The sequence below is a fragment of the Lepidochelys olivacea genome (assembly GCF_965140295.1).
Source record: "Lepidochelys olivacea isolate rLepOli2 genome assembly, chromosome: 8".
In the NCBI taxonomy this organism is placed as follows: Eukaryota; Metazoa; Chordata; order Testudines; family Cheloniidae; genus Lepidochelys; species Lepidochelys olivacea.
The window spans coordinates 47855466-47880200 of NC_140418.1; the positions used below are offsets into that span (position 1 = coordinate 47855466).

Consider the following 24735-nt stretch of genomic DNA (forward strand, 5'->3'; position numbering starts at 1 on the left):
GTGTGCCACCCGGATCAATCATGCAGGATACCGGAATAGCCCCTTTGCAAGGTTTCATTTAGTTATTTTTGCCTTTTTGGCAGAGAAACTTTTGGCCATTTCAGGTACAAGGGCAATTGACCAGGTTGTTGCTGGTGGCAGTTTTCAGCATCAACTTGAATGCACTGATCCCAGAGGGGAGATTAACTAGACATGTCTAAACAGGTCTTTTCCACCTCTAATTCCGGTGATCTCCACATCCAGTTCCCAACTGCTCCCTAATACTCAAACATCTTCATGACTTGCTCACTGCCAATCCTTCTCCCTCATTTCCACTTGCTTCAACCTCCTTGCTGTCCCACCACTCTATTCCCAAGTGCCCCTCGACACTCCTCAATCCCACCTTGAATCCTACATTTCATAGGAACATAAGAATGGCCATACTGGGTCAGACCAAAGGTCCATCCAGCCCAGTATCCTGTCTTCTGACAGTGGCCAATGCCAGTTACTTCAGAGGGAATCAACAGAACAGGTAATCAAGTGTTGCCCATTCCCAGATTCTGGCAAACAGATGGGTATCCCTGCCCATCCTGACTAATAGCCATTGATGGACCTATGCTCCATGAACTTATCTGGTTCTTTTTTTAACCATATTATAGTCTTGGCCTTCACAACATCCTCTGGCAAAGAGTTCCACAGGTTGACTGTGTGTTGTGTGAAGAAATACTTCCTTTCCTCTTACTAATCGCTCTCAGTGAAGTGCCTGGTGATGCTGCATTCAAAGGGCATTACAAAGAAGGGCATGTTATACAAATCATTGCTGTGCCCATTGTAGCGAAAATCAAGTCACAACTTTGTCTGCTGCGCCATACCATGAAACATTCTGGACCCCAATAACGTGATGGGCTTTTATCACACTGAACCCACCTAAGTCATCACTGCCAAGATGAAACCCAGGACCAGTAATTCTGCCTGCAGCCACACACGTGCGACTGCTGTTTAAAGTCAACGGGAGCTGCATGTCTCTGTTGATGAGCAGAATTTGGCACCAGACATGCAAAATACTTTTCTCAGCATTTCTACAACCATCTTAAATGATGGAAGAACCCGTCGCAGGCTGGTGATTTCAGTGGAACTCTGACACTTGACATCAGCTGAGGATCTTGCCCTGAACATCTCATTTTTTTGGCCTCATTGTTTTTTGGCTTCCTTTTTGCATGTCACACTTAACATGGACAGTGAAACTTACAATTATTTACCCAGCGCTGCAAGTGCAAAGGGCACCTGAACGTCCAGTGATACAGCTCCCAACCTGAAGAGCTTACGCTGGATTTCCACCTAATGTGACCAAATGCTACCACAAAAGGACAGAGGAAGGCAGAGGTAAGAGAAGACAAGAGGCTCAGCAGCTATCAGGTAAGGCAGAAGGCTTGTTGGCTTTTCGGGCTTGTTACAGACAAAGTGGGTGTTGGTTTCCCAGTGGTGCAGTCCCCTTAAAGAGCAACATAAAAAAGGATTGGGGGCTCTGCAGCTAGTTTTCCTCTGGACACCGCACTGACAAGGCGGGTGCAGGGTGTTGTTTGTCAGAGGTTCGTCAGCTCTAGCTGAGCTGCGCTGCTCAGCACTTCTGAGCCTAGAGAGCTCAGACTGCGTGCCCTGGGAGGGGGCCGGGCGGCTCAGGGTGAGGCATAAGCGGATCTCAGGATTGGGGCTGGATAGATGTGATCCCTACCCTCGTCCATGTGTTGCTGAGTTCTTCGACTCAACGGAAGCACCAAACTCCAGCAGCATGGGCACCCCCGAGGAAAGCAGCGGGAGTAACATTAAATCGCTTCCCATGCCCACTGCTCTACGACACCCGTCTTTGCTCCGCATTCCCTTCCAATTCCAAAGTCTGGTCCCTCCGCTCAGGGCTCTGCAAAGCTCCATGCCTTCAGCCCATCTCTAGCGGCTCGTTTCTCTCCTGCTTGGGCCCTGACAATTCCATTGCCTCCATGTCTCCTTTGTTCACCCAAAGGGCCCTAGTGCTGGAATATCCAGCCAGCACACAGCCTCCCTCTTCATCAAATCCCTCCTCAGCACCCCCATTTCCTGTAATCCCTGAAACCTGCCCTGTGAACTGAAAATGTATCAAAAACCCAAACTGTGCCCCTTCGATTCACTGTGTGTGCCCCTCCTCCCAGAACCCCCTCCCTCTTTGTCATTGGCCATTTAAATTGGGGGCAGGGACCCTGCGGGATCTCCATGTACAGCACCATGCACGCCCATACCACTGTTCAATAAATGACACCATTAGACAGGCAACATACTGGGCTCTACCCACATTCGTCTCCCAGTCATTTCTCCCCTTGCACCTTCAGTCTGTCGTGCTCCGGACTGATATCCACTCATCACTCACTCTTCTACCATCTGTCTACCTGCTACAACAATCACCATCAGCTGCTGCTGCCTCGGGGCTCTGCACAATACAGACCTGTCACAGCCAAGCTGGCTGCTGCGGTTGCAGGCACAGGGCTGGGTGTCCAGGAGCCGTAAAGGAAGGTGCTTTTGCAGCAGGTAGGTAAACATTGCCTCTTCCTCACCCAGCACGGCCGCCCTCCCAGACCCGAATCACGCTGGCTGCAGCTCATGTTGCAAGCTGCCTGGATTGGATAGGCAGACAGGATGCAGCTACACTAGCCCATTTGGAGCATCCAAAAGGGGTCATTGGGGTCTGTTGTGCTTTTTATGGTTCTTGGCATCAAACTCCAACCCTCTAAGGACTGGGCAGGACTCTATATGCCTCTTATCAGCCAAAGGCACCACTCCCTAGTCTGTGATGCTCCCAGGCCAGGGAATACCAGCCTGGGCCAAACTGCCAGAATCCCATGTGGGACCTTTCTTCTTCTGCCCTCCTTCCCCACCTTTTATTCTGTGAGCTCCAGCCATTTGGCCTCCTCTGTTCCACTAACCCCTCCTGGCTCCAGCATGGACTTTCACCAAAGGCAGTCCTTCTCCATGGGATTGACAGGAGGTGTCTGCTCCCCCAGGATGGATTGCCTTTGCTTCCCCTCCCTTTTCTTACACTCTGACTTTGTTCTCTCTGCTTCCCTGCTCTCTTCTCCCCCCTGCACTAATTCTACCTCTCCTTGCCCCCAGCTCCCCTGCCAGGATCTGCTTACCTACCCGTGTCTCAGCTCCGGAGGCATTCTCTTTGACACCTCATCAGCACCCCTGCGGGGCAACCTCTCCTTGCAACTTACCCTGTCTCCTGATACTGGGGAAAGGGGAGCCAGTTCAGTGAGGGTGGTGGAGGTAGGGGAAAGTGGGGTATGGGGGAGCCCTTCAGAGATGGCATTTCTATGCTGATCTCTTCCCAAAACAGGAGACCATGGGTGACATACTGGTAGCCACTTGTATCCATGCATGCTTGTGAATCTACACAATACAAGACGGGGATTGTTGCATATACACAATGCAGTTGGTTGTCATGCCATCCCATCAGCCACTCCCAGTTCTGCTCAGCACTATAATTAATCATCTAACACTAACGCTGCAATAGCATTTGGCCGCCCAACTCGGCATCCCGGCCTCATTGTGCTAGGTACTGTATAATCGTGATCCCCTCCTCTGCTCGCTGACAGAACCTAGAAGACAGTGACATGTGAAGGGTGGTGGGGAGCGGGGATACAATGTGGATAGATATTTGCCATTTTGTTTTTGTTATCAGACCGATCAGGGCCAGCGATGCCCAGAGACCTCTTAGCCTAGCCTCCATTACCTGGCTGATTTCTGAGAGGCAGAGGTGAGTGTGCAAGAAGCCCGTCATGTTAAAACACATGTGCTAATGGGGAGGTGAGCTGCAAATACAGTAAAGCAGGGCTTCCCTGCCAGAAACTAAACAGGGGGGACTGGTGGGCTCATGGAGTGCATGACACAGCCTTTGACATCTAGCCACCAGTCCGGACCCAACCCAGATTGGTAGCAGCTCTTCAGTGTGAAATGAATTGGGTTGGTCTTGCTGCAGTTCCTAGTAGGCAGGCATCCCACATCAGGAAAACCACCCTTGTGCTTGGTCCTAATTAGCCATGGGACTGAACTCGCTTCCCACCTCCAAGTGCAGATTTCTGCAGCTCAGGGTAGAGATGGTTTCCTGGAGTGGTGTCTGGGGGAAGCTTGCGCAGCTGTAGCTGTTCTGCACTCATGGAGGATGACAGTGCACAGAGCAGCTAGACTGGCATCTCCCCCCAGCACATGCTCCCCGTCCAAACATCACACGCTGACGGAAAGAAAGCTCGGACGTTCCAGAAGGGAAAGAGGAAGCCAGACCCTAAGAGTGCTACCGTGGTGAAACTGACAAAGCCGTCAGTCACGAGGAAGAGATGAGAGAGGCCTCTTGGGGAGCAGAGAGAGGATCTGGCATGGCAGGAGGATGCTCTTAGCTGGAGAGACAGGGCGATGCTTGTGGGAGGGGAGAGGCTCTGAAACATGGGGCCTAGAGAAATGAGAGGATGGTATTTATCTCAGCAGTGACTCTCAGTCAAGTCACCGGGGTTCTGCTCTCCAATTACACGCCAGAGATACCGCTCAGCAATCAAAGGCCCATAGTGTCTGACGCACAAGGGCCTCTGCTGGCAATGGGGCAATCACTGGGGCCCAGGAATCACAGCCAGGCATAGCGCTGCCTCTTGCAGCCTGCCAGTACCCGTGGATCCTGTCAAAGGCCAGGTGTCCCAGAGGGGCTGGGGGCGACTTCTGAGACCATTAGCAACAGTCTTCTCAGGAGGAGCTAACAGCGAGAGAGACCAGCGCACATTGACAAACCTGGGTGATGTTTGAGAAAGGGGTCAGGACTGGGGCATTTTCCCCCATTGAAAAGGGAAGAAGCAGCGAGGGTCTTTGGCCATAGGACAAAGTAAGCCCAACGATCAGTGTGTTGCTAACCCCACTATCACTCCTCATAAGCTGCTGTGAAAAGGCACTGGAAGACAGTGATGTATTTTTATCAGTGAAAGCACCCTCCCCTCAACAGTAGGTGAACTATGCCCCATGGGGTGCGTTACGGCAAGCCTGGGTGTATACAATAGATGCAGATAGAAAACTAACATTACTTTGCATTTCTCCAGCGCCTTCCATCTGTGGAGCTCGCAGCACTTTATCACTGCTTACCAACCAAGCCTCTCAATCCCCATAGGAAGCATCATTAATCCCATCTTGCAGATGGGGAAACTGAGGCTCATGGAGGGGAGGAGACTTTTCCCAGGTCACTGAGACCTTGCTAAAAGCAGAAGGAACATTTTCATGGCACGGCACTGAGATCACTCGTGTCCCTCCAACGTTAGCACTTCCTCCGGGGCTAGCACCAGCGTGCAGCAATGTTGGTAGAAGAAGGGTACATGATTTTGGGATGTAGACACACATCTTGAGAGAGTCAGAAACAAGACCCAGGAGTCCAAGTCCTATGCTTTAACCACAGGACTTGAAAGTGCAGGATCATGATGGTTTACTGCAGGGTCCAGACAATTTACACCCGTTACACAGCCATGCTCCTGCCTGTGGGAAATGTCACAGGAAGAAAGCGGCACTGCACCATTATTCAACTGGGACAGCCACTGGAGGTGGGCTGTTATGCTGGATATGGGCCAGATCTAAAGCCCGCTGAAGTCGATTGAAGACTTTCCCTTGGCTTCCAGGGGCTTTGGATCAGGCTCAAATTGAGCAAATAGGAGAAAAATGAAAATCACACACCCTGGCTACAAGTTTGTGTGGATTCTGGACTCTGATATTCACAGCCTCCAATTTGAAAAAGATTATTATTAAATATAATACACACACACACACACACACAGCTGAATTTACTCCATGCCTTTAAAAAGGAGAGTTGCCAGTATCAGGAGGCCCAGTCTGCTCAGCTGTTTTTACTTAAGATCCATTTGCAAAGTGATTAAAAGAATGTAGAAGTTTGCAAATTTTTAGAAGTATCTGAAAGAAAAAAGGTGTGGAAGCCATCTAGTACTTCCCTACAACAACAAACCAGGGAGTGCAGCCTGACCCTTTTGAGCAACCCTACACAAACCTGCATGCACGATGGGGAGAGGGCACAGAAGCACAGGAATTGCTGGTCAGACCTGTGGTCCACCTAGTCCAGTGCCCTACCTCTGACAGTGGCTAGTACCGGAGGCTACAGAGGAAGATGTGAGAAACAATGCAGTGGGGCAGTTATGGGATAACCTGATCGCCAGGGAAACCTAACCCCCAATAGTTAGAAGCTGTTTTGTGCTCTGAACCATAAATGGTTTATATCCTAAACAAAACCGTAGTTCACATAGAACCATTTAGAACCCTCCACATGGGTCAGCAGCAGGATTTGGGTGCAGATCTTTAGATCCACAACATGGGACGCGAACTAAAGGAGTAACTGATAAAAATCCAGCAAGGGGATAGATTGGAGTTTCAAGCCCCAGAGGGATTGTTTGGAGAAAGAGTGAGTAGTTTTTTTGTTTTTTTTTTTTGGAATCATGGTTCCCTCACTATTCAACGTGATGTTATTTTATTTGATTGAACCCTTGTCCTGTTTACCCTATCATAGAATATCAGGGTTGGAAAGGACCTCAGGGGGTCATCTAGTCCAACCCCCTGCTCAAAGCAGGACCAATCCCCAATTTTTGCTCCAGATCCCTAAATGGCCCCCTCAAAGATTGAACTCACAACCCTAGGTTTAACAGGCCAATGCTCAAACCACTGAGCTATCCCTCCCCCCTATATATCCTCCTCCCATTTCTACCTTCATGTTCAATGTCTGTCTAATTCAGACTGGGCATTCTTGGGGTCAAGACCATGTTTCTTTAGGTCGCCTGAAAATGCCATACCAAGTACTGGCATGATGTCAGGTTTCCTAATAATAGGAAATAGTTTCACTGATACCAAAATACCCATTGCCTGTTTAACATCTCTGCTGGCCCTGCATTCAGAAGCATACCTGAGATCAGCCCACTTCATGCACTGGAGAAAGGGGTACCATAATCACAGACCAAGTTGAATGATACAGAACCAAATGTATTCACATTTCCCTCCTTTAAGCAACATAAGCATATATAGATATATAATTTATAGAGAGAGAGAATTTAAATCACATGGCAGCCATCAAGTTAACCTCTGTTTCTTTTAATTAGGTCTCAAATCTCCCATTGTTTTGAACAATCTATACAAAGAACCTAAAAATGTCCCTTTTGGAGTAATGGTGATTCTATCTGGTGGCACTGTGCACACATTGCCACTAGAATTAAACAGGGGGCACGTCATAGTTCTTTAGCAAAAGAGTTGAAATCTGGGTAAGAGGAACTGATCAAACACACATTTGTCCCTTAAAGCAAATGAAATGAAACCCACAATAAACAGGTAAGGAAGGGGAGAGGTGGGGGATGGACAAACCAACCCACTGGATTTCCTTGAAGATAGAAGATCTCACCCAATACTGATATTAACGAAAAATAAAATTCACACAGAACACATACTTGCGGGTGATCCAGACATTATGGTGTGAGCAGCCAAAAAATTGAAGTATAAAAGTCCACACAAAACAGACTGAAAATAGCATGATCTGGAACATCCTGTAAGTGTTGGGTCTTTTTTTTTCTTTCTTTTTTTTTAAATCAGGGTCACTCATGCTTTCAGCCCCTGGTGAAGTAAATCAATTGTGCATGGACAAGTTTTTTCTCCTGAGGAGCAAGCAACTCAAGCAAATTTTTAATCCATGCAAAACCCCCAACACGTTACCGTCGGTTACACAGCATGATCACATCGCTTTTACAAACGAAAAAACAGAACGGAAAAAAAAATGAAAAAAATTAAATCCATATTTTTTTCGTTGTTGTTGTTGTTGTAGTAAAAATTACATAAAAACCAACCAACCGAAAAAAGAAAACGGAAAAAAGAAAAGAAAAGAAAACACAGATATTAAAGGAAAAAACAAACCAAAAAAAACCCAAAAACGAACAATAACAACCCAAAAAAAAAAAAAAACTAACCAGCTGAATTGGGAGTTGAGGGTGAGTTAGCTTGGCTTCCATGGGCTGACACATTTGTAGCAGTGACAGCCGTTTTGGCAGCATAAATATTGGCTTCCTCTTGAAATTTACCTATGTTCTTCTTGTACCGGATTCGCTTATTTCCAAACCAGTTTGATACCTAGAGCGAGTTCAAGAAAAGACAAAAAAGTTAACGTTTCACCTTTGACATATGTTGGTGGGGACACGGGGGAGGGTTAGGAATGGGGAATAAAGCAAGTTAAAGCATTGCAGTTTTTTCTAAAAGCTTTGCAAGGAAAAGATTCCACCTGCTGACTCCATCCCAACCCCAGTGACCCCCAGAGCAGTATAAAGTCAATAAAACCAATGCAAAGGCGAGCACATGCCTATTCTTTCAACTTCAATTAAGGGCAAACTGTCAAGATAACAATATTGCCAGTGCCTAGCATTCCACAATCACGGGACAGGTTCCAAAAATCAAGAGACAGGCTTAAAAATCATGAGATTTAAAATAAATCGGGGTGGAGTTCTTCATTTCCCTTCTGGGATTTGAGCCTCTAGGGTGCACGCAGGTCATGTTTTAAAGCTTTTCTCTGCCATTATGGAGGGCTGTAAGCTTACTTACAAAAGCTGAGAGTCTCCCGTAATCACAGGACTCCAGGAGCTGTCTTTTAATGGGAGTCTAGCTCCCGCTTGTGACTTTGAAAACTCCCCCGAGACCATTATTAAATGTGTTAGGATTTTAAAAATCTAATTTGCTTTTCATCATTTATCCTGCTGGTTTCCACTCAAGCTTGAGCCAGCCAGGTCAGTTTCACTTCCTGGTTCTGAACGCTGCTGGGTTCGGGGTCCCTGCACTGAAGAGAAAGATTTTCATTTTTTAAATAAACCGTTTCAGCTGAACGATCTAGGTACCCAGGAAACTCTTCTGTTCTGATTTGATTGTGTAAACTCCAGTCCCATGGCTCCTTTAAACAAAATGAAACCGTGTGCCTAAAACTAAGCAGTGTCCCTTTAATGAGAATGCCAGTCCCATGCACTAGGAAGCTGTGATTCCCCCCCCAGACACATACTCAAACATACCCTAGTTTAATGCTCTCTCCATCACAGTAGCATGTGCTGCTCTTTGGAGCACGTCCCAAAAGAATTTACAGGTACAGCTGCTGCACTGGTTACTCTGGTCTGGTCTACACACACAGTTTTACCAATATAACTCAAGGTTTAACATCTTAGCTAAATCAGGGCGAAACCTATGTAGACACTTAATCCAATTTAAACCTGATTTATACCAATTGAGCTTGCATCAGTTAATATACTGGTGCAACTTCTGTGCGCAGACCAGGCTTCCAATGGAAGGAGACAGAAAATGGAGATTGTTAGGGGCTTTGCTGTCTGCTTCTTTTGGTTCGGATTTCAATTGGTGCCCCATTTCACTGCCAGGTGGTTGCAATTCCAAGCTGTCAACTCAGATTGTGCATCCCCAACCTAGATGCAGAGGTGGGAAAGTTTGCAAGGGCAGCCATCAATGAAGATGTTTCAGCAGAACTTTGCAGAGTCTGCTGCGTGCATGGCGCCTCGACTATCTACAGAATTTCAGAACGAGACAGATTGAACTATGATTTATAAATACAGACTGAACTTCTTCAGAAGTAATTCAGGAAATGGACCAGATCAGTGGCTGGAGTTAATTGGTGGAGCTCCACTGATGTCGACATAAGTTGAGGATCTGGCCATATGCAATGAATCAGTCTAAGAGAGCACCATGGAGAGATATTAACAGCTAGGCTCTAATTGATTAATGGCAATTAGTATCCACTGAGGATTTTAAAGAACATAGCTTTGAGTCAATTGCATAAAGATTTGTGGTGGGTAACCCCCAAAAGGTCTGGATAAGCACCCGAAAGTTTAGAGTCTGGGTGTTCACCTGAAATACAAAAAATTCTTGAGTTGGCAAAATCAGGCTGCGTTTCTCACAAAAACAAGCTTTCTGAAAGTTTCTGATAATTTCTGGTGTGCCTCAAACCTGGCACATGCAGTCCCATTTGGAACCAGGTGACATTATTAACAATAATCTCTCGCCTCCCTCACACTGTGGGTTGCACCCATCAATCTCAAACAACTTTATAAAAGCAGGCAAGTATCATTCTCATTGGACAAACGAGGAAACTGCAGCAGAGGAAGGTGTCATACCACAAGTCAGTGGTAATGCTGGGAACAGTACCCAGATCTCTTGACTTCCATTCTGGTGCCATCTATGTAACCAGCACTAAGGGTAATCACAGGTGTGGAACTGAAACTGGCACAGAACTTTTAAAATATTGGAAAGATTTGGGCTTGAGTTTTGGAAGCAGGTTTTGGGTGTCTTCAGGTTTTATCTGGAGTTGTCCCTCTGTTTCTAGAGAAAAACCAGTCATGGCAAAAATCAATAGGTTCCCAAAGGACTGTTCAAAAAAAGGGCTGGAGTGAAACCGGACTGTGTTTCTTGAAGGCTGAAAGTCCATTGAAATGGTGTCTTTGTCATTGGATTTACCACCGGTTGCGCTACCAAAAGAGGATGGGGACCTAATCGGACATGTCCCCATCACCTTGTTATATCAATGGCATTCCCTATTTCCAGATCTTTAATGGATCATTATGGAGGTTGCAGGGTGCAATCCTTGATGTGTATATTGAGACTTATCCACATAGTTAAAAGATTCAGGAAAGGCCCATGCTACACCTGCCAGTCACCGGAAGTGAACCACTACTGGTGGCACTTTAGAAACCTCTAACAGATGGGTGGGTTGGAAGGGCAAAGTCCTGAAGACCACGTGCTCTGCTCAGATAAGCTCTACCAAACCTAGACGCTCGTCTGAGAAACTTGGGTCTACAACCTTGAGCCGTAACTCTCTGGAAAGCAGGCTCTTTCTTCTAGAGTACTGGACTTCCTTTTCCTTCCAGTGGCATTTCTCTCGGCATTTTGATGCTTCCATTTCCAGATGGAGCCCAAGAGTGCAGAGGCCGGGGCAGGAATGAATAATGGAGCTTGGGATGGGGGGGAGTTGGCTGAATTTGTTTTCATCTCAGGAGAGGTTCACGGTGGAAGGTCTGAGGATGGTGATAGGAGGCTTCTGATTTAATCAACGCTGGGTGTCTTGTCCATATCAAGTTCCAACAGCAGGGTCAACAGACACAGAGCTGCTAGGGTCAGCTGTAATCTCCCCTTTTATGGGAGCTCGTTTCTGGAAGCTCAGTGATCGTGGCCAGTTTTCAATGACCCTTCTCTCAATATGCCCCCAAAATAATCCCTTTCCCTCTGGCCTGGAGCACTCTCTCTGCCATGTCATATTTGTTGGTGTTGGTGGAGCGCCCCTAGGCTTCCCGGAAACAGAAGTGTTTCAATATGCCAGACTAGACAGACATAGACAGGCCCCCAAGTACCTTCTCCTGCACTTCCTCTCAGCAATCTCTTGGGACCTACCTGCTCTCATGAAAAAGGAATAGTTATGTTTAACTTTGGGGTGAACGGGGGTGCAGGTAGGCCACTGTTCAGGAAGTGCTAAGCACCACCCTCTGAAAATCAAGTGCCCTGTGGACCTTCCAGTTGGAAACCCAAAATCACTCATCACTATTGAACATCTTGGCTTCACTTTTTGAAACCATGCCGTCTTATGCAGGATTTCCCCAGACAAGTCCATCTACGTTGGCACCCTGCCTTCTGAATACACCAGTTCAAGCTATTGATCCATCTAGTCAGGAACCCTATTTTATGCTAATCAGATCAGACCTGTGGCCCGTTGAATCGGATATCCTGCCTCTATGCATAAACCCATTACTGGAAAAGTCCAATATTCCATTTACTCTGGCATGTCACTTCCTAGAACAGTTAGCCAGTCTTCTGTAGGCTAGTCCTGTCCCTTAGGTTGCTAGCCTGAATTAGGATTCGGGGGATACAGCTGAGACTTTTCTCCCTTTCTAAACGCTGGATATTTTGTCACTGGTATCCAGTTAGTGTTTTGCACTCATTGAATAATTGCTGCTTGTTTCACTGCATGGAAAACAGATAAATAATCCCTCCTGAAAGGGATTATCTGCGATGCCTTCCATCTGCAGGGATCCCAAAGTGCTTGACAAACTTCGCACAGAAATCCCCTGGCACACCATTGCAATGAGGCCACCTCCGGAGGGGACGGCAGCAGCTATTTAACAATGCACAGTAACACTGCACTGGAAGGGAAAAACTTATCAGCTGTGACTGAGGGGTGAATTTCGGGAGGCAGAATAGAACTACTGAGATCATAAATTGGCCATGAGATTGAAGTTAACAGCCCATCTCTTGCAAAAAGGGTCATACAACCTCCAATTGTCAGGAACGCTTCCACTTCTGAGTCAGAGGGAAGAGAGCCAATGATTGGTTCACTGACACCCTTTTCAGCAGGATCTAGGCTTTCCTTTGAGGCCTGACATTGAAGTAACAGAAATGGGATGTCTTCCTAAAAAAGCTCACTCAGAAGATAAGGGCTTGATGCAGAAATCACTGGATGAGGTTCAGCCCGTGCCATGCAGGAGGTCAGACTAGATGATCACAATGGTCCTTTCTGGTCTTACAATCTATGAACTTAGGAACTAAGGTAATTGTGTTTGCTTTGCGAGAGCTGAGAGGAGCATAGACCAAGGCAGCATGAACTAAGGCAGTTACAGCGCATGGAGATTGTCTCTCTTCACATAGTTTTCAAAGGGGTATTCCATTGACCTGGTGCGGATAAGCACTCAATTTATCTGTAACGCTTTGGCCTCAAAAACCATGCGAGAATGGAAATCCTTAGGAGAGCAGCAATGTTTCCTTATTTCAGTTTGTTCAGAAAGATCACAAGAACAGTTTTTCTCCTGGAAATTGGCTCTTTCTGCTCCAGGCACTAGGGAGTGCAGAGATGGCATGCGAATTACAAACAAGTTAATGGAACTATGTTGGATCCCATAAAAACATCCAGGGTCAATTCAAAGTTTGGGATAAAACACCAGGACATTGCTTGGTTTCTTTGAACCAGTGCGCCCCATTTTCCATGTGTAACTTTGGGATGGACTGATGGTCATTTGGGTCTTCTAATGTCGATGATGTGGTTGTTGATTGGAGGTCACTACATGAGCATTTAAGGAGCAATTAGCAAGATTCCCTCATGATTACAGATGACTACAGTCTCCAATTTGATGTTCCTTCCAGAGAAACTGAACAGCCACACTCGGTTGAGATCTGGCCCCAGTTACTGTTGTCATCTTCATGTGAATGCGTGACCCAAATGACACCACAAACCTGTCTGCGAACATGAGGGAGCACAAGATGGCTGACTCCCGGAAAGCAGGTGGATTGGCTGTGGGCAAGGCTATAGGAGGGCATGCTGACTGGTTCCAGACTTCAGCCTCTGGCAGCCAAATGCACTAGGAGAAACAGGGGAGGATGGAGTGAAGGAAGGGGCAGAGCATAATTGACACCCAAGAACGTGGCGGTTGCAAATTAGATTCTCAGCTGCTCTGCTCAAGCCTTGCATCAGTATGCCGGTCAATGCTATAGACCCCAGAGGCACAGAGGCTATTCACCTGCCCCTTTAATTACATGGGCACACCTTGGGGTGTAGCTAGTGAATATCCTGTTTCCACACAGAAATTGCACATCAGCAGATGAGAGAGGCATTGCATTCAGCAAATACAAGAATAATTACCCTCCATACCTTTAGATGGAAAGAAACAACCCTGCAAATCTACCTCCCACCCCCAGCCATGAGACCCTCACACCAGAAACCCTACTCTAGCCACAGTCTCCTTCCTGGGCCTTGCTCACACAGCTCCAGCAAGCAAACCCCTGCCAAGCCCCACATGTGTGTGTTGGTTTTTCTGTAGCTTGTGAGGCCCCGCACTTGCCAAATGTAGCACTTGCCCCAGAAATCTCTTGGTCGCCTTGCTCAGCTTCCACTTTGCCACCCCCAGCCCCCCCCAGCATGCCCCCCCTCAACCTCTACTGCCTAAATTCCACTTTGGCTCTACTCTGCAATGTCCCAGCCAACCCCTGCCCGGTCCATCTCCATCCCTTCCAGGTGATTGCCCTAATACTTCCCCTCCCAATACACCTCTCTTCCTCAACGGGCCTTTCCCCCCATTGTTCCATGCAGCCTCCAGTTATTCTCTTGCTACCAATCTAGCACTCACCCCACAATTCACCCACCACCGCTGTGGAAATCACTAAAGAGAAGCTTGCCTGGTTATTTGTGCCCTGCTGGAGAAACACAAGGCCGTTATTTTGGTGCTACTCCCTTCACCTGTCACCTTACCTGTGAGACTGTGATGCCGCACTTCTTGGCTAGCTCTTCTTTGGCTTCCTCACTAGGGTAAGGGTTGCTGAGATGGGAATAGAAATACTCATTCAGGATTTCCGTAGCCTGCTTGTTGAAGTTTCGTCTCTTCCGCCTTGGCAAGGAGAAAATGGAACAGAATCAGGGCCAAGTCTCCAGAAAGAGGGAAAGTGCTCTGGGGATGGGAATAATATTTTGCAGTTCCATGGCACCTCTTGCCTCTCCATTGCAAAGTACTTTGCAAACCTCCTCCGCTCAAGCTTTGCAACACCTTGCGAGGGATGCTCTGGACCCACCTGGCCTCTGACCTGCCTCCCCCAAGCCAGTGCCCTGGTTAGGAGGTTGGCCCTCAGGTAGGCTGGCGAAGGAGATCGCATGACAGGGTAGTCAGGGTGGGCTGGGGATTTGATCCACTTGTGTCTGAAACCACATTAACCCCGTCTGTTCTGGTCCCTTGCCTTCATACTGGATCAGACCATTGGTTGTTCCACCTCTGCCAGACCAGAGCAGATTTTTACAGTGTCTGCTCTGCCTAAAGGCCAACATGAGAGATGAGACCCCCCTACCCCTGTCAAAGCATTTTCTCTCAGGCGGGAGATGGGCAAACTTACCGCGCATCTAGAAATCGGGAGCGCAGGATCATGACGGCTTCGCACGTGCTCTGCTTGAGCTGCATCTGGATGGAGCTGAATTTGCGGTGGATGATGCTGACCATCCGCTCAATCTCCTTTGGTGAGATGGGCCGGGTCCTGCTCTGCTCGCGCAGGAGGTTCATCACGTGGGTGGTGAATTCGTTGCACGCCTGGGACGGCAAGAAAAACAAAAGAAACCCCGGGATCGGAGGGTCATTCGGCCATGTTCAAGACTATATGGTGCCAGCAGAGCTAGGTAAGGACACCAGCCCAGGGCCCTAACGGAGATCCAACCACCCAACTGCGACCTGACACCGCACCCGTTTCTATAGTGTTGGACCACTTCCCCTTTCCACAGTGGGAATCAAGCTGCCTGCAAGGTGAAACTTCAGCCCTGAGGCAGTAGTGAGGGTTTCTAAAGGAAAGAGCCTTAAAATGAGCCAGGGAGGAGACGAAACTGGGCCCAATCCTTCAGAGTATCCCTGGTGGCCAGACAGAGAGGACCTGTTGGGCCATTTAGAGTTTGATTCACAGCCCATTGAGAACTTGAGGGAAAGACTCTCACGGAATTCAATGGGCTTTGGATCAGGCCCCTTGTCCACTTGCTGGCTTGTGCGGGATTATTTCCCCCCCGGCCTTTTTTTAGTGTTTTGTCCAGGCTAGGATTTTAAAATGACCCAAGTAGCGGAGCTTCCACATTAAGAGGACTATAACACAGCCTCTCACCTCTACACCATCTCCCTTCTGCTTAACCTCCATTGTCCTCTGCTCGCTTCCATCCCCGGAACCCTGGGTCCTCCTTGGATCACTCTAACCAAGCCCTCCCCTTCCCGAGTGCTCCCATCCTTCTACCAGTGGCAGACAGTTGCAGTAGAGCCTTCCCTTCATCATGGCTGCACATGGTCAGCTTTTAACCCTTCTTCAGTTTGGGAACCCTCCTGCCCCTGCATCTATATGGCTGCCCCTCCTTCAGCTCCCTCCTGTTCCTCTGTATCTCTCTGGTGACGGGCTGCCTGCCAGGGAAACGGATTAAGTGAGAAACAGGACAAAAACATCCAGAGATAACCTGCACAGCCAGCGTCTGAGACAGCGATGGGGAGTCACTGCATTGAATCCAGAATGGAATGGGTGTTTGGGCAGAGGCCTTGGGAGCTTTAAGAGGGATCAGAAAGGAAGGATAGTCCAGTGGGTTGGGTTAGTCTGGGACTCTGGAGACCTGGGTTCAAGTCCCTCTTCTGCCACAGGCTCCCTGTGTGGCCGGAGGCAAGTCAGTTAGCTCTCCGTGCCTCAGTTTCCCCATCTGTAAGAGTTAATTGCACTTCCCTACCTTGAAGGGGTGTTGTGAGGATAAATACAGTAGGTGCTCAGACACTATGGTGGTGGGAGGCCATATAATTCATATCTGGCCCAAACCCTTCTCTCTAATTAGCTATGGGCTTTAGAACAGGCCCTGATTAACACCTATTGGTACCTCACTTTGAAGATGCAAAGAGTTCTGTAAATGCTAATTACTATTACTGCTGATCCTCACACCAGGCCTGGAAAGGGATGTAGGACCGTGCACACCTAGGCAGGCAGGCAGGGAAGGGGTTCAAAGCTGCAGCGGGGGAAAGGGAGAAGAACTGTCCCACTATGAGGAGGCCAGGCTAGGCTGGCTCTCTATAGTGAGAGGAAAAAGTTCTCTCTCCTGCCAGGCAGAGAATGGGTTTTCGGAGTAGGCTGCCGAACCCAAACTGAGGAGGAGTTGATGCTGTTTCCTTGCTGCTCGGGGAATGGGAGGAGCTGGGTTGCATAAAGCCTTTTGTTTGGGACCAAGGCTGAAAAAAACCCTACCCCCTATTACTTTTGCTTTGGGGTTGGCTGGAGGAGCCAGAAAAATATAGGATTTGCCTTGTCAGATCAGAACCACCGTCCTTTCAGTCTGGTAGCCATACTGGTCCCTTCATCCCTGACATACTGGATCAGACCAGCATCTTGACCAGTCTAGTATCCCACCTCCTTCCATTCGCAGGCAGACCAACAGTCTGACTATACTGGCCGGCGATCCTGCCGAAGTACCCAGTGCCTCATGAGATAAGCTCTCCCATAATGCACGTGGTCTGCTGTGCAATGGGGTGCCTGGGAGCTGGCAACTCCTTCCTGATTTAAGCTCACCCAGGATCAGCTGCTGTTCTGATGCACGTCAGGTGGCCTGTCCTAACTCTGTCTGTGCTACAGATGCTACTTATGGTTGGTCCCAGGTCTCGGAGCGCTTGCCCCTCAGGAGGGGGAGAGAGGTGCCAAGGGACAGGACGGTGGGAGTTAGCCAGAAGCAAGCATGGGGAGGAGCGGGTGTTAGTGGCTCAAGTGCACCTTGGGCTGCTGACACGGGGAACAGTTAATTCTGCAGGCGTGCAGGTCCCAGAGAGAGGGAGTGGAGTCAGAGCCCCCCAAACGACCCACATCAAGTGGCTGCGAGCGCGGGAGTGACACAGACCTGCTGCAGGTTTCCAGCACATCTGATAACAAGTCAATAATGATAATAATTAAAGCAGCGCAAGACAGGCGCCCTGACATGAAAGGGCAAGGAGGTAATCACTGGAATTACGGTGCTGACGGCATAGCACCACCCCACCCCGTGCACTCCCACCACCCGCGGTCCACCGCTCCTCTCATTCCCATGGGGGTTCGGATTGGGCAGAGTTTGTTTTTAAAACATTTTCTCCGCCTGCTGCATCAGATGCTGGATGCTGGCAGGCCCGTGCAGCGAGGGGCTGCTGGGCCAGAGGGCAAGCAAACCACTTAGCAACACAGACAACGGCCCGGCGACCCGCAAAGCTGTGTCAAGTCACAGCAACATCAGGTCCCTGAGGTGCAGCCAGACACTGGACCTATCCCAGCCAGATCCTGCGCCCTGGGGCCAGCTTCCCGGCCGGTGGGACAGCTGTGGCCTGGAGGGGAGGTCTACCCCACACCTTAGGCTCATGAGACCACCCACGTGTGTGATTTCAGGTCAGTGCAAACTGATGCTGTCGGGATGCAATGGTCACAAACCACATTCCGCTGTCAAGCAGAGAAATCAAAGCATCTGGAGCTGAACAGCCGCGTAACTAGCCTGGCTAAAGCATAGCTGCTTCTCCAGCTCTGTCTGAACAGGGAAACCTCTCAGCAGGCCTCACAACTCTCCCCCACAAAAGCCCCGGATCCTCTCAACCTCTGGTCTCCTTGGGGAACACCCAGTAGGTCCTCTGAGAGCCCTTCCAGCATCCCCCTGGGGCTTGTCACCTCTCTTCGCACTCCCGCAGGGCGTGTAGGGCTCTCCCATTGACAGGCTGCAGATGGATCCAATCACCTGCTGCACCATCTTGAAATGGGCTGAATTCTCTATGGCCACCAGTGCCGGCAGACTGAGGTTCTCTGGAAAGGGCTGCCTGAGCCCTGCCTCTGATCCCGAGCGGGGAACTGGAGAGGGAAAGCTGTTCTGATTCTCTGGCCCAGGGAGATGGCGGCTTGGTGGGACCCAGGACGCAGCAGGGAAGATCAAGACAGTCCTGGCCAAAGTGCCTTCTCACTATCCCTTTCTGTGCCATTTCGAGAGCAAAGGTGGAACCATGTCCAGGCTCTTTGCACATGTAAAGTCATGATAGTGACGTTACGGCAGAACCCAGTTATCCAGAGGTCTTGGGAGACATTCCAAAAAGGCCAGGGGACCTCGGCCCCGTCTCGAACTCATGGCTCCCGTCGACAGCTGCCTGGGCTCCCCAAAGCCACCTCAGCAGGAGGACAGGAAGCTGCATGGCAGGGATTCACTACCCAAGTCTTTATCCACTGATCAGACTCCAGCACAAAGATTAAAAATCAAAGGTGGGGGGAAACATCTGATCCTGGGAAAGCCACGAACTCCAGCAAAGTAGGACTTGGAAAGGTAAGGGTTATCTGACACATGCCGTCCACTTATACTTCCCACCTTTGCCCACCTACTGTGGTCAGACTCCCCTTGCTGCTGGTTTTCCCAGCACAAATGAGGGCTCAGAAATTAGGCGGAGAGGGACTAGGCACAAAGTAGCCCTATGCCAGCAGCAGGAGTGAAGCTGGCAGGCTGTCCTCTGGTTAGGAGTACTGTGTTTTGGCTTTGGGCGGAGAGAGACCTCATTTGATTGAGGGGAGATGGAGAAGGGGGCAATCAAGAGACACACCTTGCTGTCAGTCCAGGAAAACAGACAATGGAGTATCTCTCTTTTGACAGCAAGTCCAATTTCCCCTGAGCCAACAGCTCATTGTCAGTTTTACAGCCAATGGTACGCAAGGGATGTAGCCAGCCTCACGTCTGACTGCTTTTGGCTGCCCTAACCTGATGTCGGGTACCCATTTTCCAGCTAGGTTGGCCTATCAGTGTGAGATCGAGCGAGACTCAAACCCACGCCCTTCAGGATTACAGTTGAGAGCCTTTACCACTCAGCCACTGCACCTCAGACTACCAGGGGTTAAACACAGCACCCGCAAAACCGAGGCGGACTTGAGCAGCTCAGTACACACTTCTACGTACAACAGAGCAAGCAGAAACCGCTGCAACAAAAACTTTGCAGCATTAGCAGTCCCAGTCTGCAAATCAGGTGACTTATTTCCTCTCTTTCACCAATACCAAAATATTTCACAAATTTTTGTCAGTTTCGCCAAATTGCATTGGCTGGAAAAATAAAATCCTAGAAAAAAAAAAAACCTGAAAAAAACAGAAATGTTTTGTTTTGGCATTCTCAAGACAAAATGTTGTTTTCATTTTTTTTGGTTCTAAATGATTTTTTGTTTCAAAATTTAATATAAAAATGTTTGAACATGGTCAAAATTAAAAGGAAACGTTTTGGTTTTGTAACTTTTTGTTCGAGCATTTTTTGGGGGGGGTGTGGGGTTACTTTTTGATTGGCTGAAAATTTTGAAAAATGTGGGTTTTAGTTCAACCTCAAATGATTTTTTCCCAATTTTTCAGAACCAAAAAATCTCCCAGGTCTACCCCTGCAGAGCCGTGCCTTATTCACCGAGACTGTTACCAGGTTCCTTGCTTTTAAGGCCAGAAGGATCCATTGTTGTCTAGTGTGACCTCCTGCGTAACACAGACCATACCATTTCCTGTGTCTCATTCAATCTACATCTTGTTCACCCTGTATAAACTCTCTCACTTAGTGCATCCCCGTTACTCCAGTTAGTGTGTCCCCCTTTCCTCTACCTCCCCCATCCTCCTCAGTGGGACTGCCTGTCCTGCACGCTTCAGGGACTCTACAGCAAAGTAGCTACAGAAACCTTCCTGCACAATTCAGCAGAGGGGATACTTTGTAGCTGCTCTCTTGAAAAGTACCTCGGCTCTCCATAGCTCCCAAGGACCTGAGGATATGTCTACACTAAACACAGCCCAAGCCTCTGTCCACACACAACTCAGTCTGAGTCTGGTCAGCAAGCACTCAGGACCCAGATCCTAGGATCTTGCTAGGCAGTTGCCTTGGAGCCAGAGTCCCGCTGAGATTCAGGTCCAAGCTCTGTCATTTTGTAGCATGGAAGCAGCTCAAGCCATAGACATTTATCAGAAGGTTTGTGTAGTGCAATGTGGGTGTGTTGGCATGGCCCTGAGACCCGGGTCTAGCTATTGTAAGCCTAGGTTTACAGTGCAGTGTGGATGCTCAAGCACAGGCTTGGAAATACCAAGTCCACAGACCTCGGTTTACAATGCAGTGTAGACACATCCCTATTGGGCAACAAAGGGGGCAGGGTTGGTTCAGTGCCCCTCCTAAGCTTGCTTAAATGTAGCTACTCCACCAGTGGTCACCGGCTCTCTGAAGGGTTACAGATTTTACAGGATGTTCCACTTTTTGGCTGAATCAGGCCACCTGTCCTACAGACACCAGTGGCTGAAAGCCTTTATAATCTGGACATAAGAGAGCAGCATGCAATGAAATACAGACGTTTCGCCTTTCACTCATTTCTCATAATCCCGTGGGTCTGAAGGAGGAGAGGTGTAATGGTCAGTGAGTTACAGGTCTATGCACGATACAACTCAGCCCTTCTGTCACTGACAATATGGCTAAATTGTCGTACGCAATGTGCCTCCTATGAGCAGTTCAAACACTCCTCAATTAGCCAAATCTCAAGCAATTTCCACCAGGATATTTAAGGCATTTTCCCTCAGCCAGGGCGATTTCCCACCCAGTTTCAACTCCACCCATTCTGGTGCTCAGGCTGCTAAAAAAATCTTCAAACAATTGTTTTTATAATGGAGAATTAGGTTCCCACCAGCCTCACTTCTCTGTATCCTAGGTACTTATACATCCCCATCGTCATAGCATCCAAGCAACTCACAAGCTGTAACATATTTCTCCTCGCAGACACTCCTGTGAGCAATAATCTCCATGTACCAATGGGAAACTGAGGCACGGAGATGAAGGGTATGTCTACACTGAAAAAAACCAACAATAAACCTGGCAGCGAGTCCCACATGGCGGCAGGGCTCAGGCCAGGCTTGCTGTCCCAAGGTGTCCCGTTCCGACTTTGGGAAATATGGTCACCATACCAGTGAGTCATTAGCAGAGCAGGGAATTGAACCTGGACCATTCGGGGGCGGGGGATGCCACCAGGAACCAGGGCTCGGGCAAGCGGCAACGCCAGGGGGATCAGGCAAGCCCTGCATGGCCGGGGGAGGGCATAATAAGGCAAGCCCTGTGCGCAGGTGCCATGAGTCATTAGCAGAACAGATAATTGAACCTGGGTCTTCCGAGGCCCAGGCTAAGGCCCTAATCACTGGACCAGTGTTCCTCTCTCCGTTTACTCCTAAGAGGGCTGAATATTTCTTGGTCAAGTTTAAAAACCAAACAATCCGCTTTATGGAGACCCCAAGCCTGTCAGGAGCTGGTTGAAAAATGGCAGAATGAGTTTGCAGAGTTTGAAATGGCTCAGTTTTGCCTTCTTCACAAAGTTTTTCAGGGTTGTTTTCACTGAATTTGTTACCAAAATTTTGATCAAAATCCTTAGGTAAAAAGCCAGATTTTCTTACTGAAAATGGGCTTTTCAGTAAACGAAGCATTTCTTGAACGATTCTGATTCAAATGCTGACGCTATTTTGATAACAAAACATGGATTAAAACAATGTATCATGGAAAAGTCTGCAAAAACCAAACCAAACCCCAAATTGTTTTTGAGATAAAAAAGTTTTGGCAAATAAATAAATAAATAACAAATAATAATAATAAGTTTTTTCTTCTGATAAAAAAAAAACTTTGTGTGCAAAAGTTTTGACCAGCTCCCCATGTCAGATTTCAGCCTGAACGGTGGACGTCTCAGGAAGTTCTAAGCTACAGGGATGTGTAGCAGCTACGCTCATGCCACCTTGACAATAGATGTCACTAGCGTTCCAGCCCATATGAACACAGCCATGCTGGCTTGGCATACAGAATTGTGTGTAGGTAACATACCGATTCTCTTATCGGTTCCATTTTCTGTTGCATTATCTTCCCTCTGCTGTACAGGCACATTAGCCCTTGAATGGGTTTATTTCCTTGATCAGAGCTTCATTTAAAGCCTGACTTCGCTTTGGCCTGGAGAGGGGAAGCCTCTGCTTAGCCTCCGCGAATGAGCCTGTTACCTGTTCATATTTCTCCAGCTCCGTGTGGTAGATCTGTCGGATCTGCGAGAGTTTAGCTCTGTAGTCAGAATGCTCCACGGAATTGTCTGAGCCAGCCCCTCCGGATGCTGCAGCGGCGGCTGCAGCCGCTGCTGAACCCCCTCCTTTCTCAGGCCCTGCCACGCCCTCTGCCAAGAGCATGTTGTCCAGTCGCATCAGCTGCGGGTCTGTGGGCTCTTCTTCCTGGGCTCCCCGGATACTCAGGACTGTGAGAAGAGACAGAGGAGGGAGGAAAGGATTAGCAATGCCCTGAGGATGAACACAAACAATAGCAACAGCTCAGCAGGCAGAGAGGGCCAGATTCTCCGCTGAGGTAACTCGGCACAGCTCGAGCCACATCGGTGGAGCCGTGCCAATTGACATTAGCTGGGGATCTAGCCCCCCGACTTCAATGGAGCTGTGCCCTATTTACACCGACCTGGCCCTTGCTTGCAAACCCTTAGTGAGCCTCTAGTTCACCCGTTCAAACCCAGCCCTGGCAGTGACTCGGCACAATCACCAGCTCGTGACTCTATACTGGCCCTCGCCTGAAGCGAGCCGGGGCCTGGAGCCGTTCACAGCGGCCGGAGCCCACGGCACAACTGTCGCTGGTCGGCCCCCTTGTGACAGTCTCAGCCCGGATGGGCCACGGGCTCTGCTCTCACCCGCCGTGGCGCTCCCCTGGAGTAGGGTGGGGTACGCTGGGAAACGCTGGCACTAGGCTTGCCACCTTTCGAACGGCTGGTAACTTCACCCCCGAGGCCCAGCCCCTTGCCTTGCCTCTTCCCCCAAGGCTCCACCTCCTCTCCACCTCTTCCACCACAGCCCTGGCCCCAGCCTGCATCTTCCCAAGAGCCCCCCCCCCAGTGCCGCCCAGAGGATTCAGGGGGCCGGGGGCGAAGCAATTTCGGGGGCCCCTTCCATAAAAAAAAGTTAGTTTTGCCGCCCCAAGCGGTGAAGAAGAAAAAAAGAAAAACCCAAGTCGCGCCGCCGAAGACAGAAGAGGACAGGAGGACCCGCTGCCAAATTGCCGCAGATTGCCCCACTTGCCTCCCCTCTGGGTGGCCCTGCTTCCCCCACTTCCCTTCTTCCCCCCCAAAGCCCCGCCCCTGTTGCTGCTCTGCCCCCTTCCCCTGTTGCTCGCTGGATCATCTCAAGGAGCCTTCCTGCAGGTAGTAGGCAGCCTCGGCTGAGCAGAGGCTGGCGCGTGTGAATGAGCTGGACACAGAAGCCAAAAACCGGACTATCCGGGTAAAAACCTGGATGGGTGGCAGCCGCTACCTCCCACGCTGTCCCTTCCTCTGTGGGCAAACAGAGGGCTCCTGTCCGCAGATCTGTCAACTGGACCCTTTCACCAGCCCTCCTTAGAGTGGGCATGGCAAAGAGACCTCAGCACGGAGGATTGAACCAAGCTGTATGGTTCAGGAACCCTGCAGACAGGCCCCACTGGTGGCAGAAGTACCAGGGTGAATGCCCCAATTGAGCCCATCCTTTCCAAGGCTCATGAGCTGCCACCAGCTGGAGACAGAACGGGGAGAAAGCAGTCCCCACCGTGCCCCGCCGGCTGTGGTCAGCAGAGAGCTCTGCACTGGTGAGCTGCTGCTGGAGCTTAGAGCGTGGTGGCTAAGGGGCAAGGGGCTGCAGACACATTTCCCGCCGACGGTTCTTTGCCAGCACCTGCAGCCCCCATTTCAGGGGAGGGGAAACCCATCAGTGCAATGAGAGTTAACGCCACAGACATGATGCTTTAATAAATAAATTGCAAGTCCTGTGTGCGTCTGGCTGGCCCCGTGGGCTCTTGCCAGTTCTGGTTGTTTCCGCAGCCTTTGCAGGTCACCCCCATGAGGTTGTGACAGGGAAGGTAGATGTGAGGCCGATGTAAGGGGACATTTAGTTATTCGGGGCATTGTGTTCTCCACATGACCAGCTTGGGCTGCAGACTGTTTACACATGCTCCTCAATTACAATGGGAAGAGGAGGAGGTTTTGTTTTTGTCTTTTAAAGGGCATTATATTTTTAAAGGCAAATAAAAAACTAGAAATCATGAGGCTAATTAATAACATGGCTTTGTATTTCCAAACAGCTGCACAAATATTAGATCATTCACGGTGGAAATAATCATTCAATGAATATTAACTCTTGGTTACATGTGTTTCTTTTTCTTCCCTTAGGGA

General features: G+C 49.1%; 1 protein-coding gene across 3 annotated transcripts in view; it reads right to left on the bottom strand.

The window, feature by feature from the left end:
• PBX1 (PBX homeobox 1) overlaps window positions 1-24735 on the bottom strand; it is a 238946-nt gene that overhangs the window by 26021 nt on the left and 188190 nt on the right. For 2 of the 3 annotated variants that reach the window (XM_084636417.1, XM_084636419.1), the window contains exons 3-6: window positions 22544-22788; window positions 14920-15110; window positions 14288-14423; window positions 7986-8145 (exon numbers count right to left, since the gene is read on the bottom strand). In XM_084636417.1, the coding sequence (XP_084492543.1) occupies window positions 7986-8145; window positions 14288-14423; window positions 14920-15110; window positions 22544-22788 (732 nt within the window). The remainder of the gene's footprint in view (window positions 1-7985; window positions 8146-14287; window positions 14424-14919; window positions 15111-22543; window positions 22789-24735) is intronic. The other variant, XM_084636418.1, reaches the window with a different exon arrangement.